We start from the raw sequence: 19451 nt of genomic DNA on the forward strand, positions 1-19451 counted from the left end.
GCCGGCATTACTCTGATACCAAAACTAGACAAAGATGTTACAAGAGTAGAAAACTGTAGGGGCACCTGGGTGGCTCAGTTGGTTAAGCATCTGTTTTTGGCTCAGGTCATGATCTTAGGGTCCTGGGATCGAGCCCCGCATTGGGCTCCCTGCTCGGCAGGGAGTCTGCTTCTCCCTCTCCTTCTGCCCCATCCTCTCCCCCTCCACTCATGTTCTCTCTCTCAAGTAAATAAATAAAATCTTAAAAAAAAAAAAACTATCAACTGCTATCTCTTGTGAATATAGATGCAAATATTCTGACCTAAACTTATCCAAATTTAATATATTGAAAGGATAATGCATCATGACCAAATGGAGTTTACCAAAGGAATGCAAGATTGGTCTAACTTTAGAAAATCAACCCATGTAATTCAGCATTTTAACAAACTAAAACCAACCAAACAAAAATAATAAAAATTAAAAAAAAAATCTCAGTAGTCTCAGAAATCACGTTTGACCAAGTCCATCGTTCATCCCACCAAAAACTCTCAGCAGAGTGAGAAAGGGACTCCCTCATCCTGATAAATAGCATTTATGAAAACCTTACAGCTAACATCATACTCCACCCTCTTAGAGGAGGAACAAGACAAAGACTGTCCTCTGAGCACTTCTATCTAACATTGTACTAGATGTTCTATATGGTATAATCAGGTAAGGAAAGTGATAGAATGTATCCAGGTTGGGAAGGAAGAAGTAAAATGCTCTTTATTTTCAGACAACATGATTATCTGAAAATCCGGTAGAATCTACAAAACAACTGCTAGAATTTATGAATCAGTTTAGCAAGTTTGCAAAATATATGGTCATTATAATAATATAATCATGAATACTAATGTACTTACCCCTTCCCAAGAAGTAGAATATTACCAGTAACTTATATCTAGTATGTGCCTCTTATTCCCTCCCCATGTTCTAAAAACCCCTCAATGTTTTATGTATAGTTTATATGCATGAGCACATAAATGTAGACAAAGGAACAAGAAAAAGGCTAGAAGATTAGGAGAATACACACCAGTCTAGCAAGAGGATGGGAATGGGGATTAAGTTTGAGTGATACTTTACCTATCCCTACAGTTCTAATATTTTAAAGGGCAAGAAAGTATAAACTTAGAAAAAAAAACTTGTGGTAAATATGCCAAGTGTTGATACTTGTTGACTCTGAGTGGTGGCAGTATGGGGGGATTTTCTTTTTTTTTTTTCCTACTTTCTGTGTTACTTGTTACTTATATATCTTTCTATGTTACTTCTCTGTTTTTTAAATTTCTAAAAATGAAAAGGAGGTAATTTTTATATAACATCATAAATGAGAAGTTCTGATGTACAGTGATTTGAAAGAGTAATAAAAGACCTTTCAAATTATCGTATGTGGAGATGTTAGGGATCCACTGGAAAACAAATTCAGAGCCCATTATAACTGGTAGAATATATGTCAATTTCTAACCTGTGTCTTTCAAGTATTTTAGTTATGACCAATTTGTTTGTTTTACTTTGTGCGGTAGCACAAACCATGCCAAAACTGTGTGGCTTAAAACAACAGTCATTATTATAACTCACAAGTCTGGTTTGCTGTGATATCGATCCACAGGGCTAGGCTGAGCTGATCTCAGATGGATTCAGTTGTGTATTTGTAAGTTGACAGGCTTACTTATGTGTCCGTGAGTCCGCTGTGGGCTCTACTCCGCTCTGGGCTTGAGTGAGGCACTGTAGCTCTTCCCTGTGCGTCTCCTTAACCTGGGACCAGCAAACAGGCCCCGGTGTGACCTTATCGTGATTGCGGGGCTGCCGAAGGGCAAGGGGGAAGAAGCAAGACCTTTTGAGGGGAGGTTTTGAACTGGCATATTGTCATTTCTGCCTCATTCTATTGGCCAGATTGATTCCCACGTTCAGGCTCAGATTCAAAGCATGGAAAATAGGCTCCATCTCTTAAATAAAGGAAGTGCAAAGTCACATGGTAAGGAGTTTGAATACAGGGGGAATGGAGATAAAGAATTAGGGCCTTTAATGCAATATATGATACATTTCTTGACTTAATGTATACTTACATATACATACATAAAGTAAGACGAATTTTTGCGAAGGATTTTTTTTACTATGTGTCTTGCTCTTTGATTTATGCTGTGCTACGTCTTGCTATGCTATTCCTTTAAAAAAAAATGCTGATTGCTACTGGATTGTTTCATGACTCATTAGTGGGTCACTACTCACAGTTTGAAAAATACTCTAACCGGTGGGAGAGAACTGCGTTGTGTGAATGGAGGTTTCAGTTCCTGGATTCCGCACGATTTACATGAGGATTTGCACTCACATAAAGACAGCCAAAAGGAAAGTAGTGAGCACAAAGCAGTCTATTAAGAATAGTTCACGCTCAAGATGGGAGAGTGGGCAGCCCAGAGGTGGCGACGCCCTAGACAGTTGGCCAAGGACCCAAGTGACTGGAAGCAGCTTTTGTCTGTTAGCTCTAGCAGGCAGTGAGTTAGACAGGGGCCAGAGGCAAGGACGGTGATAAACAGGTTACACACGTTTCCCAAGACGCAGGACCCTGCTCACATAAAAGGACAGGACTCCTATAGCTATAGGAGTGAGAACTAAATGCCCCACCATGCCTGGGTACTTACATGCACCCTCAGGGAAGATGGAAGGAGAGTCTAAATAGATGATTCATTTAGGATAGGAGTCCTGTCCTTTTATGTGAGCAGGGTCCTGTGTCTTGGGAAAGCTGCTTCCGGTCACTTGGGGGCATCTTCCCACTGGTTGGGAAGGGGAGTTTTTGATCCTACAAGGTTTGTACCATAACCATCATGGCGACCTTCCCCCATAGTGGGGGAAGACACTAAAACTGCAAAGCAAATGCCTTATAATGAGTCTAGTGGTTACCTTGCGCTGGAGGTGAAAGAGGAGAGCACGTGTTCTGCCCCTGTGGCTCTTGATCTGTTAGCCCTGGGGTCTTGGAAGCCCCAAAGTCAGGGTGTTGTGCTCCCAGGCTTCTAAGGTGTGATGTTGTGCTTCTCGTGTGTAACCTGTTTATCACCGTCCTTGCCTCTGGCCCCTGTCTAGCTCACTGCCTGCTCTGTCAATACATTATAACATAACGTGTGCGGGTACAGTATCTTTCTCTTCTTCCAATTTTTTCTCCAGGGTAATATGTGAATGACTCTGGCATATCCTGAGCAGGTATTGGGTATTTAGATGCCGGGCAATGTGCTAAGCATTTTATATACATCATTTCATTTATTTCTCTAGCCATGTTTACGAAGTTGTTATTATTCAAGATATATAGGTAAAGAAACTGAGACTGAAATAGGCATTTCTCCAAGGTTACCCAGGTTTTAACTGTACAGCCTGAGATTTGAACTGGAGTCTTAGAGATTGACCAAGGAACAGAGGAGGCTAGACAAGCACTTAAAATTTGCCATGGCTAGTATTTTTGTCACGGATAATCCTAACTATATAGGTTAGTAAAATAGTAATTTGATATAGCATACAACCTGCCAAGTTTAATCTTCTCTTTATGAACATTTGTCTAGCAACAAGATTTCTAGAGCAGTCCTTGTCTGGTAGACATCTAGACAAGATTTCTAGTCTTGTGTGGCAGATGAAGAAGAAATGCAGTTTACCTAATTTGCTCATGTGGAAGCTTTATTATTTTCTTTTCTTTTAAGAAGAAAAACACTGTTAAATTGTCCTTTCAACATACTGTAAACATGAAAGATTGAAGTCAGTTATCTATGCTTGAGAGTCTGGTAGTTATAGTTCTAAAAACATTTCAGTTGTTTGGTGACCAATAATCTAGACCATTGTATCCCTAAACATCTGTTAGCCTCCCCCCGCCAATCTTTATTGACTTTTTCATTAATATCTTTGACAAGTTAATTCAAAGTAGTAGAAACTCAGCCTTCATCTATTTAGACTCTCCTTCCATCTTCCCTGAGGGTGCATGTAAGTACCCAGGCATGGTGGGGCATTTAGTTCTCACTGTTACAAATTCCTAACCTGGCATCCAGTGAGATAGCCTGCATCTCATCGGGTCCTTGGCCAACTGTCTACACATGCACTGGCCCTTTTGTCTCCAATGGCTTTATCACTCTGTGACAGGAAACTCTAAGAAAGTGTCTCAGGCATCTGCCTAGGCTCTCCTTACATCCATTTAATTATTTGGGGCCATGACACCTTCTCAATCTCCACCCAGACTATGAGGAAAAGATCCCTTTGTTTTTGAACATCCCAAACCAATACTGGGTTTTTTGCCAACTCTCCAAGACACAGCCCAAGGCACATTGACTAGCAGCCTCTCCCTGGGAACCTCTCAAGTTGAAGCTCTCACCACCTCTTCCAATGTCCTGACTTTATATTTAGCCCTTTCGTTTTCTAGCTTGAGTCCCTCTGTCTTTCCTAAGTGTTAGTCTTTTGAAATCCAGGAGTCAGAGAGTAAGTTCTTTCTTCTCTGTTCTCTTTCTTGTCTGTATCACTTCTCTGAGTCAATAAGCACCGAGGGTCTCAGGCACTGCTTGAATGCTTAAAGGAGATGTGTAGCATAAGCCCTGACAGCTGGCTTTCCTTTTTGTAATACAAGTGCCTAATAAATAAGGCCGAAGAGCTTTGATTACAGAGGCATCCATTTCAAAGATGTCTATCTCCAGTAAACATCTCTCCAGCTGCTAGATATAAAGAGCCAGGCTGCCCCTCCCTGCCAGACTTCATTGTTTTAGAGATCTTGGTTGTTTTGATAACTGACCACTTGGGCTGCTTGTGTTTTCTCTTCCTGTGCCTTAAATTCCCACCCTGAACCGCAATAAAAGCAGAATCCCAGGCCCGTGCACTCTCTCCCTACCGGTGACCTCACTGGGTGCCCCCTGGTGTGCTATGTAATATCCCGGTCATATAAATAATAAACTTTTCTTTTTCTCAAAGTTTCCTGGTGGTTATTACGGACACTGTCTTACAGTCATAATAAAAACCACAAGGGCCGGTCCAGCCACAATATTGGTTTCCAGTAGGCTGAGACCAGCACACAACGAGGCGGGAGAAGGGAAGGTCTAGGACTATAGACAAAGGGAATTACAGGGATTACCAAAAAATGGTTTGTGTTTCCTGAATATCAGGTCTCATTAGTATGCATTTTCTAGACTATCTGGCCTTTAGGAGCTATATCCTTAAAGCAGAGGAATTGGACTCACTAGTTTTCAAATTTGACTGTGGGGAGTCTAAGGGGCTGTTGGCTGGCTGTAGAGCACCCCCCAACCCCAATCCCATCTTCTCTTTGCAACTAGTACATTTCTCCTTGCTTTGATCATGTTACATACTGAGCTTGGTAAACATTTTTCCTTTAAAGAAAGGGTTAAATAATGTTTGAAACCCATTCCATTTGACTTTAATACTCTGTATATAGGCATGGTGGTTAGTAATATAGACCCTTGCCTATTACCCCCACTGACCTCCAACCTCTACTCATGCCTCAGATACACCAATGTCTATTTGAAGGGAACAAGGTTTGGTTGATGAGAGGAAGAAAAGAGAAGCATGCATCCAGCCCCCACAAGTTCACTGGATTTTGCAGAGGAAAGATTCAAGGCAGAAGCTGATAGACCTACCCAAGAGTGATCCTGTGAATTTCTGAGAACAAAGGGATTCCATACTCCTAAATGATCCAGTATGGCACAGAGCAGGACCCTGCTGGCCCTCAGCTCTGTAAGGAACCTGGCACTGTTCTGGCACCCCAAAGATTAGAAGCTTTGGAGGCATCCAGAGATTGTCCGTGCTATGGACAATATATTCTAATGATACGCATCATAGCCAAACAAATACCTGATAGGAACCAAAGAAGCCAGAGAAAAAGAAGATATGCTCTGTAGTCATTGCCACTGACTCACTGGTTTATAAATACTTCTTGAGGATTCCTAGAAATAACAGGGGGACTTCTAGGGGAAGACCCTGCAGTATAGGTTCTATTTAGCTGGGATACATTTAGCCATCATAGGACTGTCTCCAAAGCAAATAAAGCTGAAGAAAGTTTTTCTAATCTAGAAAAAAACATATACATTCATACAAATTCCACTGCAATTACTCTTGTTATTTATGTAGTAGGACAATTTCCAGCTGAAGGAGTAATCCACCTGAATAAGCATTTCCACGGTGTTACTTTTATATCTGAACAAGAGTTCTGGTTTTGTTCCCAGCCTCACCTCTGACTCATCATTGTGAAACTAAGAAATCATTTAGCCTCTCAGCACCTCAAAATCTTTCTTCTGTGAATGAGGATAATGGGTAAACCTTCTCTTGCTTCACTGAATTGTTGTGAAGTTTAATTAGATAATGTTTGCACAGCCCTTTGAACTCTACTAATTAAATTGATGTGTAAATATGGTGCTCCCTTTTATCAGGATGCCTTGACTGAGCCATTTCATAAAGACTTAAAGATGACCATGATAGGAGGATTCATAGGGAAAAGATTTTTTTTTTTAATTCATGTGAACTCAATTCTGAGATCGTCAAATAGGCATCTGAAAATACCCAGTTGGAGTTCTAATTAATAGGGGTAAGGATATGGCCTCATACTTGCTCAAGGGGTAATGGTTACACCTTCATATCAGGGTAAACTTAGCACCTAGGCTGTACTTACTGTGCTGTGTGTGTGCTTTAGGTATTGGCATTGTTTTGTTTTCTTTTTAAGATTTTATTTATTTATCTGAGAGAGAAAGAGAGAGAGAGAGAATACAAGTGGGGGGAGGGGCAGAGGGACACGCAGATGCCCTACTGAGCAAGGAGCCCGATGCGGGACTTGATCCCAGGACCCTAGGAACATGACTGAACCGAAGTCAGACGCTTAACTGAGTGAGCCACCCAGGCGCCCCATATTGGCATTGTTTTTAAGGTGTTATGTTTATTCATTATATTTTACTAAGACAACACTGGTGATTTATTTCATATCTGTCATATAAGGAATCACACAATAACAGGTTTGCAGTCACCTAATAAGAAAGTCATAACTTTTGAAGTAGCGTGATTCAGTGTAGCTCACCCATGGGTTAGCCTACTTATCAATCAGAGAGATTTCCACCCACAACAGAGAAATCTTAAATAAATCAGAAATCCTCTTACTAAATTTTCTGATGAGAATAGTTCACCCTAAAATAATTATCCCAATTATTTCTGAAAATGTGTTTTAATAATAGGTCTTTTTTTCTGTCAGAAATAAATTCATAGATGGATTAATTGGCTTGGGGAGAAAAACACAAGCCTTCCTCTATAAACCTGCCTTGGACTTTAGTGTGTAATTATATTTGTTAGCTAGAATTTTTTAATGATGATATCATAATTATGTAGCAATTAAATTTCAAATGTTACTGAATATCCCAGAATATAGAATTGAAATGTTTTATCAGGAACTTAGACAACTGATATGAGAGTTTTGAAAACTATTAAATATCAAGGTGGGAGTTCACAATGGCAAATACTTCTGTAAAATCTAATAGCTAGTTTATTAAACTTGTAATGTTTCTTCTGTCGTATGTACTTCAGGAATATATCCACTGCTGGCCCAGCATAACATAAAAGCACTTTGAAGTGTTAGAAACTTCAAATTCAGCTTCTGATTCCTATCTTCCAAAATGGATGTTCTGCCCTGACTCTTCATCTGAATGAAAGAGGAGGTTCCAGGGATTCTTTAGGCCCTGGTTGAGGGCTTATGAAAAGTACAAAGTGCCTTCGTAGACTCTGGGCATAAGGGCCCGGATAGGTATAGTGTTGATATTTTCAGAAGAAGGCAAATAAGTATTGATTATTATGATCTAAAGGGACACAAAAGAAAACAAAATACAGATCTAAAACCAAAATATATTGCCTCAGGAGGCACAAAGACAAAATAGACCTTGAGCTTGCTGCTATAGGGAAAGGGAATGAGTATTCTTTTTATGTCTCTAAAATTCTGAATGCATCTATGTTACCTCACCCGTTGGGGTTTTTAACTAGGAGGATAAATGTTCTAAGAATCAGTCAATTCTCTATTAGTTTTAGTCTAACTTTAGCTTATTTTAGAAAACAAACCTTTCCAGGTTTTGGAAAATCTTTAACACTGGCTTTCAGCTCAGAATAAGACTAGATCTTAAAACCAAAGCAGTTTTCCCTGTTCTGAGGGAGATTTAACTTTGCAAGGTAACTGCACTTTGGGGGGTTTTGGCCAGTCAGGAGGGAAAGGAACAGCTAAGAAAGAAATGGTGGAAATAGTTGAGGGAAGAGGAATAATTGGATGAAGGCTATTAGGGTTGTGCTGAGACTTGGAGGAATCTAGAAGAGAGACCATTTTTAGGTTTTTATCTTTTGTTTGCCATGGCCAAGACATCTTTTAAGGGAACAGTTTTGGAATATGAATACCTTTGAATACTTCCTCAAAAACATTAAAAAATGCAGACCACTGGATGGGTAGAATTTTATTCCTTTAGGTTCTAAGGTACCTCTCCAATGAACACTTTTGTTCACCTCAAAAGTTCTTCAGAATGGCTATTATAATTCTCAATTATCCTTGGTGAAATGATGCCATCTAGAAAGGTAGTTATAAGAATCTGGGATATGGTATAAACACATGTAAAGAGCAGGAGTCTGTATCAGAGGGGAGAATGGTGTTGGTTTTAGACTGAGGCAAATCCAGGAGAGTCTGGGACTGGTCAGTTGAAAGTGCTGTTTGTATACCTTCTGCCTCACACCCCCACGTCTAATGGCTGGCCCGTCTCTAGTTGCAAACCTGACCAATTTGTGGTTCTCCCCAGACAGAAAGGTTTGGGAAGATTTCACAGACAAAACAAAGCTCTTGTTTTACGAAGAAAGTTTTCATAAAATTTTACTTAGTGACCTGAGGCACAGTTTTTCTATAGGATTTCTATAGATATCTATAGGATTTTCTATAGGATTTTCCCAAAGTTCAGAAGACACTCTCTGTATTTCTCAGTTCTTAGGGCCAGTTTGAGGAATGGATTTATCCAGGTTACTCATATCTCCTCCCTGGGAACTTCTCCCATATAGATACACAACAGAAATGACAGGGACATAGGCAAATTTCATTTTAAGTAGTGAGACTGATCTCTACTAAGGATAAAAGATTTTTAACTGATTGAGTAATCAAAGGATTCCTAAAAAGGATTCCTTATTCATAGAAGACAAAATAAATTCAGCGTTTGGGGAGCTTTAATAAAAGAAACCAAAGTTCAGAGTCAATACAAGACTTACCTCATCATTCCAGTGAGAGAGACCAATAATAACTCCCTATCCCAGCAAGAGGCTCAAGGGACCATAGAGGTACCCATGGTTTCTGAGTTGAGATCTTGAATCATGGCCAAGAGTGGTTATTGATGAGATCTTCATGGATCTCCAATATTGTTGAATACTGGCTCTCCTTAAATACCCAAACAATCCATTGATAAAACGATCTGAGCTTATAGTTACAGAAGCATGGGAAAACACTGTCTTGGCAGTCTTTTAGGAGGAGTGGTGTCCTGGAGCTTCCTATAATCATCAAGTCTGTGAAGGTTGATTCTGAGCATCTCTTTCTAATTCTATGTTCAGTTGATGTCACTTGCTATCTTGAAGTCCCATGGTAGGAGTATTTATGCCATAGAAGAGTATTTATACCACAGAAATCACCAAATTCCACAAATCAGGGATTCCCCCCCCAACCCCCAGAGAGCCAATTTACCTTAGTAGTGTCTTGGGGTGCAGAAGCAAAGTTGGGATATTTAGATGTTGGAATTTGTTTTAAGGCAAGTCTTTTAATGTGGAGGCTTGCTTAGGATTGGGTAAGGAGCATAATATAAAAGTTTAGGATTGGTGGGTACAGCAAGGAGAGGATTTTGAAGCAAGGATTTTCAAGAGTCTTGGAAAACAAACAAGTCATTTGATACTATCTACTGAAAAATCAAACAATTAGATGTTAGTTAAAATGAGTTTTTAACAACTTCCCAAGACAGTGAAATTATTCACAACTTCTATCTTTCTAAGCAAGAGTTTCCTGGAATAATAGTCATGTTGATGAAGACAGTGGAAGAGTAAAGTCATACTAATGTATACAGTAAGCTACGTGGGTGTGGATGGTTTCGGTTCTCACATACAATGCTTGAGCCTTCAAATTATATAAGAATTAAGGATAGGTTTCCATGGAATTATCACAGCAAAAAAAATAAATAAATAAAATAAATAAATAAAGCTCATAGGAAATAGTTATTTGAAATCACTATTCATGTTCAACTTTAACAAAACATAAAAAAAAAACCTCTGACTCCACATCCTAATAGCATTTAAAACCTATTGGTGTTTAAATATTTACCAGATATTTAAATAGCTTTTAATTCTATTCCACTGTTATCAAATAATAGGAATTTAAATATATTCCATTTATATACTTGGGGAACTAAATACATCATGTCTAAGGAATTTCTTTTCAGTGTCTTTAAAAATATAATTAATGAACAACTTTATACTTCCAATCATTTGCCTCTACAAGACAACAATGTAGATGGATGATTTAGAGTATTAAGATATTTGAGACAGATTTTGTATGTCCATTTGCTATAATTTCAGCATTAAATACAGTTTGTATTAGTTCTTTCTTTTCTTTAGTAGAATGATAGGATCAGAAGTCTGCAAGGATCAGAAATGAAATAGTTGAGAGAGAAAGAAAAGAACATTTGACTATGCAAAAGACAGTGTTTAAATCATAGAAGTGGGAGGCATTACTAACCTTCCCAGATCCTTCTTTACCCGATTGTGAATATTTCTAGTGAGGAATAGGGCAGTATACAGTTTCTCTTTGTGGAGCATTTTCTTATTCTTAAAATATTCTCTGTAATGAGCTGAAGGCTATTCCCTGTGTTCCCTCCTTTCATTTTTCCTTCTGAAAACATTTCTAGTAAATCTACTCTATTCAGTTTAGCATATTGATGACACTACCACAATTACTGGGTTTTGCTTTTGTTTTCAGTTGTTTTGTTTGTTTGATTGTTTGTTTGTTTTGTTTTTCCTGAGATAGGCCGCCTGAGTTTATTCAGTCATTCTTCTATTTCAGAGGTATTCAGTGTGGGGACCAGTACTGGTCCACGACTCTCTTATTCTCTGGGAACCATAGGTCCACAACGAGATAAGGTGCTGAGCCGGAATATAAATCAACATACTGCTTCCTTCACTGAAAAAAACCTTGCTATGAAAAAAGAAAGCTAGCTGAATTAAACAGTGTGTTTAGTGAGATAGTTGTTTTACAGTGTGGCATGAGCTTGTTTACCCTGTTGCAGGCTGGTAGTAAAGAGTTAAACCAACTAGTTTGATAGTACTTGCTCCATATGACAGAGTCCTAGATCCATTCTAACCATTCTTCTCTAGACCAGCCCCTAGAATACAACCAGTGCTCCCAGAGAGACTCTGCCGAAAATATAATGGGAAACATTATATCCTTATATCTGGACACTGTCTGTCTTAGAGTAGCCTAATAAATGTATGTATGTATGTATTTATTTATGTATCTTTTAGAGAAGGAAGTGGGGAGGGGCAGAAGGAGAGGGAGAGAGAGAATCTCAAGAAGGGTCTATGCCCAGCATAGCACCTGACACTGGGCTCCATCCCACAACCCTGAGATCATGACCTGGGCCAAAATCAAAAGTAGGATACCCCACTGACTGAGCTACCCAGGCGTCCCTAGTTTTTAATGAATTTTTAATCAAGTACAACTCCTGGTCAGAATTACACATTTATCTCCTCTTAAATTCTTCTTGCTACTTACAGTCCACCATTCCAAAGTGGGCTACCTATTAACTATTCTATCTGATTTTGTTCATTTACACCTACAGGCTATGCAGCTACTGCTGTGTTAAAAACCAAAACCAAAACATCTCAATCACTTTAAACAGCCATCTTTTTTTTTTTTTTTTTTTTTTAAGTTTCTCATGAGTTTGTGTTCAGCTGGTCAGTTATGGTGACCTTGGCTCATTTCTTCTGATTTTGACTGGGCTTGCTCTAGCACCTGCCTTTAACTGGTGGTTAGCTAGAGTCTAGTCTAGGATGGCCTCAGCTGAAATGACTCAGCTTTCCTCCACGGGATCTGTATCCTCCAGTAGGCTAGCTTGAGCTTCTTCTCATGGCTGTCACAGGGTTCCAAGAGATATAAGAAGAACACAAGACCTCTGTAAAGATTAGCCCCGGCATAGGGTAGAGCAGAGAAAGGCAGAAAATAGACCTGGAGGAGAACAAAGATGAAATAACCGTCATAGTGCCAGTGTGTTCTTCCAACTTCTTTATTAAAAAATTTGAAAATGGCACCGACAAATACTTTTCATGGAAGACCTCAATAGACCTTCTTAGAGATGGATTGATCAACAGTTTTGGAAAACATTATTTAACTATCCATGACTGTACCAATAGGAGCTTTTATCCAACCCACATTTTTCCATGATGTTAATAAGAGTTTAGTGAAAAATTTTGTCAAATTTGATGCTGCAATTAAGAAAACATCCATAGTTTTCTGAACATAAACGATCATCACTGCATTTAATTATAATAGGAAAATATTAGAAAGAGTTCAGGACTGTATAACTTATGGTAATCCATATAATAAATAATTTCATGTGGGTTTTAAATTTCAAATAATTGATAAAATGGGGAGATGCTCACAATTTAATCTTAATGACAAAATGGTAGGATACATAAACACAATATTAGCAAAGTTATAGGTATTATATTTTATATCTAATATATAAATATTTTAAAATCCTAGAAAAACAATAAAAATATACTTACTATCTTTGAATGGCATGATTATAGTGATTTTTATTTTCATCTTAAATTTAGATATTTTCTAGATTTTCTGCAATAGACATATGTGATGGCATCCTTAGGGAAAAAAAATGTATTTAAGGTTTTTCCATTTTGTAGTTAAAATCAAGCATACATTTCCTTCTATTTTGAAAATTGTACATTTGTTTATTGCCAGTCTGATATTCTCTGAGAAAACATAATGAACAACTACAATTGGGAGGGAAATTTGGATCTTTCTCAAAAGCCTAGTAGCTGGATTTTAGTAACTATTTCATCAACATTTTTATCTTAAAAATATTTCCTGCAGCTATAATCAATGTATGTTTCCTTTTTTTTTAAGAAAAGATTTCCTTTTATTAACCATCTATAAAACTTCCATCTAGATCACTACCCTTTCAGAGCTCTTTAGTAACTAAGAGCAATGGATAAAATCCATATAACAGTTCAGAAAAGTTCCCATCACCATCAGTTCAGAACATCTGATTCACAAGCTTTGATTATTTAAAAAGAGTGATTAGAAATTAAACACCACAAATAAGATTTTTTATTTGTCACCATTAAAAGTCTGAATTTTAAACAGATTCTTGGACTGGTGGCTCATATCCATCAGCTCATTCAGTCTTACCACTGGTCTCATCCCAGTCACTTTTCCAGAACGACTACCTTCACCATGAAGCTCCATGAGCTTTCCCAATTCAGACTTGGGCTTCTTCAGCATTGTTACTTTTCTAACAAAGAAAGACATCATGGAGTGAATAAATAGACTGACAAGGCTTTTCTATGTCTTTTCTGAGGCTATCTGGAATCAATTTATTGGCCATTTCTTTCAAGTGCCTGCACTTCTTGGGTCATGGTTTCCATCATCTTTTTCCGAATTTGGGGTACCTATTGGTGCTGAGCATAAGAGGTCTTCTGAATCTGATTGTTGTGTTTTTTAGTAAAACCAACACAAAGTAGATGAAGCAAATAACCATTGGTAGTCTTGACATCAACATGAGCTTCAATCATGGTCGGCCAGTTTTCGACCATGGAGCACATTCTGTCATGGGTAAGATCCATGCCATGGAAATTAGTCAGGCAGTTTTTGCCCTGAACATCCTCAGTAATTAGCTTGGATTTTCTGAATGCAATTTCATCATTCTACAGATCAGCAAGGCTCACTTCAAATGCGTGGCCCTTGAAGCCATCAGATCCTATTTTGGTTCTTCGAGTTCTTGTAACTAATGTTTTTCCCAAATTTCTTGTGTTAAACATAGCTGGCGCTTTCACATCATACCAATCTTTCCTCGAAAATGGATCAACCATTTTCTTCTTGGCTCCCTTTTGCCACCTTTCATAAGATGCTTGTTCTTGCTGACTGCCATGGCGCTGCTCAGGGAACCAAAAGGCTATGTTTTTTTTTTCCAATGGGGTGCCAAGAAGAAACAGGATTATGACTATCTTTAGAACAATACTCAATATCTATGCTAGACCTGATAAAAAGGAAGAAGTTCTATGGGCTAGGTAAGAAAGCAAGAGAAAAACCATATTTCAAACATTGATGCCTCATTTGTTATATTATTATGTGGCTGGGGAACCTATCAGTTAGCTGCATCTATTTTAGCACTGACCATTTCTTTATAGCCTTTTAATTCTTACTTGTACTAAAAATGATATGTCAAGAAGGTGACATTTAAGCCATCTGGAATGCATAAATGGATAGTTTAAATGTAGAAGAAAGCCTCTGACAACACAACATGTGTCTTTTTCTTGCAAGGGATGCAGAATGTGAAAATGAGTAAATCACCTCCTAAACACAGTGGTGGGAGAGTAAAGATGGCCACAAAATCTTTGATTTTCCTCCCACTGAAAAGTGGACTCTCTGTCCTCTTAAATCCAAGTGGATTCTGTCACTGCTTCACCGGTAGAATATGACAGAAGCGATACTGTGCCAGCTTCCAGGTTCCAGCCTTGAGCTACTGGCAACTTCTCTCCCCATTTCTTGGAACACTCATGCTTGGAAGCCAGCTGCCAGGAAGCCCAAGCCACAGGAGAGGCCACACCTGCGTGCTCCAGCTGATAGCCCCAGCTGAGCTCCACCAACCATGAGCAGCAACTGTAGCCTTGTAAGGGAGACATCTTGGACTGTCGCCATCTTAGACAGTCAGCCCAGCCACATCTTGGGATGATTCCAGCCTCAGCCACTGTCGGATTCCAGCTATATGAAAGACCCAGGGAAGGTCCATCCACTGAGCTCAGTCAACCCACAGAACCGTGAAGTGTAATAATGAAGTGTTGTTTTAAGACACTAAGTTTGGGGATGGTATCTTAATAATTAACAAAAAATAACTGGAACATTAACCATTGTTAGCTGGTACTGTCATACTTGAAATAAAGTTTGAAAATCATTGTAGAAAATGAATGGTGACATAAGATCTCTGTAAAGTTATCTTTCTAACTGCAGTGGAGAAATAGTGAATAGAGCTTAGTATATCTTATACCTTTCCAAGTCATATACAAACATAATGAATCAAAGAAACCAAGAAAAAACAAAAAGAAAGCCCAAGATAACACTTCATGTTTAGAGTCGATGTGATACCACCATGTGTATGGTACTTTACCATTTACCACAACCCTAAGAATTCGAATTATTATCGTCTCATTTTTTTTCTTTTTATTCATCCTCCCTCCACTCACGCAACCCTTCTTTCTCTCTACCTCCAATTTCCAAATAGTTTTCATTCCACCAAACCTCAACAGGAGCCTGTTTCATGTCCATAATGTTCCCATGCCATTTACAGTGCATGAAACACAAAAGGATGCTACTCCAGTGGGTACCCATCAGGAGAAATCTGGTAGCAATCTCAGAGGTGAAAGGGTAGATCCAGGTAGGATTTTATGCACAGAAGCCACCATGTGCTGCCTTTGTTCTTCTGCTTGATCAGAAATGATTAAGTGCAGTTGGTCTCTTCCTAGAAACAGTGTATTTTGTACATTTTTTAAAGCCATGACAACAAAACATTAGATATATAAACCTTTGTTATGCTCAAGGATGAAGTTGAGGTATTTTCCAACTCTGTTTTGCTTTCAGGTATTCCAAAGTTGATTACATCTGATATGGTTAAAGAAGGTGCTGCTGTAATTGATGTGGGTATCAACTATGTCCATGACCCAGTGACGGGAAAGACAAAACTGGTTGGAGATGTGGACTTTGAAGGTAATAAACTATATCTCTTTTGATGAGTGAAGAAAATGAAAGAATCTACTTTGCATGTTTTGATGGTAGAAAGAGACACTTCGTATTCAATGCAGGCATTATTAAGTTATTAATCATTACACCTCTTTCCTCTGAGGGAAGAGAGTTTAATCACTCACATATTTCTAACCTTCCTTCCTCCCTTTCCCCTCCCTCTCTCTCTCCCTCCTTCCCTCCCTTCTTTCCTTCCTTCCTTCCTCCCTTCCTTTCCCTATTCCTTCCTTCCTTCTTTTTCTCCTCTCACTTCTTGGGAGGAAAATATAATTACATCATTAATATTTAGTTTTAAGATTAAATTCCTTATAATGCAGGTTTTTAGTGAAAGAACTCAGCTGGCCTTCTGTACCAGGAATTATTTTGATTTTTTGAAGTGTGTCTCTGTACTTCGCCATCCATGCTATATGTTCAGCCATTCACTCTTAAAGCCAGAAGGCATCTTGGGATGTGTTTGCTAATGCTAACAATATGTCAGATCTAGAGAGTTACCCGGTTAATTCAAGTCAACATTCTTCACTTGTGTTTTAAAGAGGATGAAGAAGAGGAGCTGGGTTAACATTTCTATGGCCGTTGAAGGAGATAAGGCAGCAAATGTGTAGTAACAAACAATTCTAACTCAATGCCTTATCTCTACTGAGCCCCTGCACAGATAGTTTTAGATACCTCACCCCTAATCCAATTTTACTTCCAATATCTTCATCAGACACTTAGAGGCATTCAGGTTTTTAGTATAATCTCGGAATCTTAGATGTCCAATAAGATATGAACTTAGTAAAGTAGATGGAGATATTTTCATGTTAGAAATATGGTATATATTAGATTGATCATCTGGCCAAAAAAAGCAAGGCCATGTCAATAACTTTATCAGCTATAGGTGTGTCTTTATAGACAAACTAAAAGGAATAATAGATGATGCCCTTTTTAAAATAATTCCAAATTTTACATTTCCTCTTGGAATCTGGTCATCAGCCCATGGTTTACCCAAGTCCTAGCATATTATTGAATGAAACCAAACACGCAGGCACCCAAGTGTTCTAGGGCATTGGCCCTATGTTTGTGAAATTCCAGGGTGCATCAGGTAGGCAACCTGAGCCTGATGCTAAAAAAAAAAAAGAAAAAAGGAAACCCCGAGGACACTTGTGCTGCAATACATTGTGGGGAAAGAAGGGCGAATAAGAGCAAAGTAGGGAGAGCACACCTCTGCCCTCACAGGGGATGGAGCTTGCAGTGAAGAAGCGTGGCTCTCCGAGTAACCATGGGCGTCTGTCTGTGTATATGTGTGTGTCACATGTATGTGCCGAACTCTTTAGGAAGTGACCCCGTTTCTTTATTTCATTTGTCATGTCCGATCAGCAATGTCAGGTATCGATAATTTATTTGAATTTCTCAATGCGAAAGAGTAAGGAAACATTTCATTTTAAAACCTGATCTTATTTTATTTCTTATCCTTGCACTGTCATTCTGCTTCTCGATAACATTACAGTTACCCTGCATTTATTGCAAAATCACCATATGCTTCTGATGCACCCAGATGGCATAGGCAGAACCCAGCTTGAGGCAAGAAAAGCAGAGATATTTGCAGTTCACAACCTTGACCGTGCTGGTAGGGCAAGCCTCCCCAGCAGTTCAACACATCTTTTAAGACCCTTCTCTCGGGACACCTGGGTGGCTCAGTCGGTCAAGTGGCTACCTTTAGCCCGGGTCATGATCCTAAGGTCATGGGGTTGAGTCCCACATCGGGCTCCTTGCTCAGCAGGGAGCCTGCTTCTCCCTCTCTCTCCCTCTGCTTGTGCTCTCTCTGTCAAATAAATAAAATCTTAAAAAAAAAAAAAAAGACCCTTCTCTCATATGATTGTCCATGGGTCTCAAACCATTTCCATGCATTCTTGGGTGTAGCTAAGAATGTGTTTTTGCTTGTGGGGTATTCTACAAACATTAAAAAAAAAGTGGGCATTTTGGGGTGTGTGCATATGCTCAGTCACACATAGATAATATACCTCAGATTGCATACCACTCCACTTGGTAGAATCTATTAAACTGAATGGCACTTACGTGTATCTAAACATATAATGAAATTTTTAAAAAGGAAGTGGCAGAAGGAAACAAGGATATAAGATAAACGGGACAGAGCATCAGGCTGGGAGACCGGGAGGTGCTTTTAAACCTAGCGCCACAACCCAGTAACTTTGCAGCCTCTCTGGCCATTGGTGGTGTTATCAGTTAAATGGCAGCAGTGATCACAGGGGCCCTTTCGAGTCCTAATGCTCAGTGCAGCTTGGACGTTTAGCTGAGTGCCACCAAACGATCACGTAAAAACACAGACACCTTTGGAAGGTCAGGGTTTTCTGAGCCTGTCATAAGGTATGCCCATCTGCTGGATTATATTACTCCTGCTACACACCCCCATCCCTCCCCCACCCACCCCCGGTTCAAGACCCAGGACCCTAAGGCAGAGCCGGACTTGGTAAAGAAGGCCTTGTCAGCGAGGCCATGAAACTTTTATGTTTCCCCCAGGATATGTATGATAGCAAGGTCTAAAAGTGCCTCTACAACAGTATCCATGTCCGTCCGTCCTCACTCTACGTGGTCTGATATGCACAGGTTTCAGTTACCATGGTTTAGGGAAATAATACCAGTCCCGCGACAAAATGGTTCAGATTTCAATGAGCATGCTATAATAACAGCGAGGTAAAGAAGGCCTCCTCCCAGAGGAGCGGGCGAGTGATAGGTTTTGACATGTTGCTCTTCGGGTTGTTCATCAGGACTTAACCTGAGGTGAGGGATGATCACTCAGCTGAGAGGGAGGACCTTTAACTTGGGTTATGCCACAGAACTTAGAGGGAACACTTGGCTGCAAACTGCCACAGGGAAAGTGTGGCTGCTTTGTGAGTATCGGCGAGCGTTTCGCTCTAACCGTACAGCCAACAGAAACAAATGGATGACAGTACAAATGCTAAAATAAATCGTCCTTGCAGAAATGTTCGGCTCTCTAATAAAGGAAAACAGGATGGCCTTTGGCGGGAATGTTTTTTAAAGAATAATTTCATTAACTGACCCCCTTTGGGAAATAGCAGAAATAGGTGAATAATTGCAAATTCAATGATTTGTAAAACCAGGAGGCATTTTATCTATTTTCTTTCTAAGAAAATGTGGATGCCTACTAGTAATCTGCTTTATTATTAGATGTTTTGGCCTCAGTTTTGAATCAGGCTCCTCATTTATGGGTGATATTTTATATCAGACACAGCATGAGGATTGCCTCACCCCTTACTATAGTTCTTGATAAAAGGCGACATAAATCATCCTAAATATTTCTTTTTGATGTTCATGTCAGGGTTTTGTTTTAATTCAGCTATGATTTGCTCCAGACCACATCTTCTTTCATCTATGAGGG

At 39.2% G+C, this 19451-nt stretch overlaps 1 protein-coding gene and 1 pseudogene across 2 annotated transcripts in view; one reads left to right on the plus strand and one right to left on the minus strand.

Annotated features, from left to right (window-relative positions):
* The window catches only part of MTHFD2L (methylenetetrahydrofolate dehydrogenase (NADP+ dependent) 2 like), a 131099-nt gene that overhangs the window by 89053 nt on the left and 22595 nt on the right, over positions 1-19451 (plus strand). Inside the window, exon 7 of one of the 2 annotated variants that reach the window (XM_036078004.2) lies at positions 15896-16021. In XM_036078004.2, the coding sequence (XP_035933897.1) occupies positions 15896-16021 (126 nt within the window). Of the gene's footprint in view, positions 1-14581; positions 15148-15895; positions 16022-19451 lie in introns of those variants that run through there. The other variant, XM_078068770.1, reaches the window with a different exon arrangement.
* Positions 13398-14189, minus strand: LOC118526640 (small ribosomal subunit protein eS1 pseudogene; annotated as a pseudogene).

This window comes from Halichoerus grypus, chromosome 3 (genome assembly GCF_964656455.1).
Source record: "Halichoerus grypus chromosome 3, mHalGry1.hap1.1, whole genome shotgun sequence".
In the NCBI taxonomy this organism is placed as follows: Eukaryota; Metazoa; Chordata; class Mammalia; order Carnivora; family Phocidae; genus Halichoerus; species Halichoerus grypus.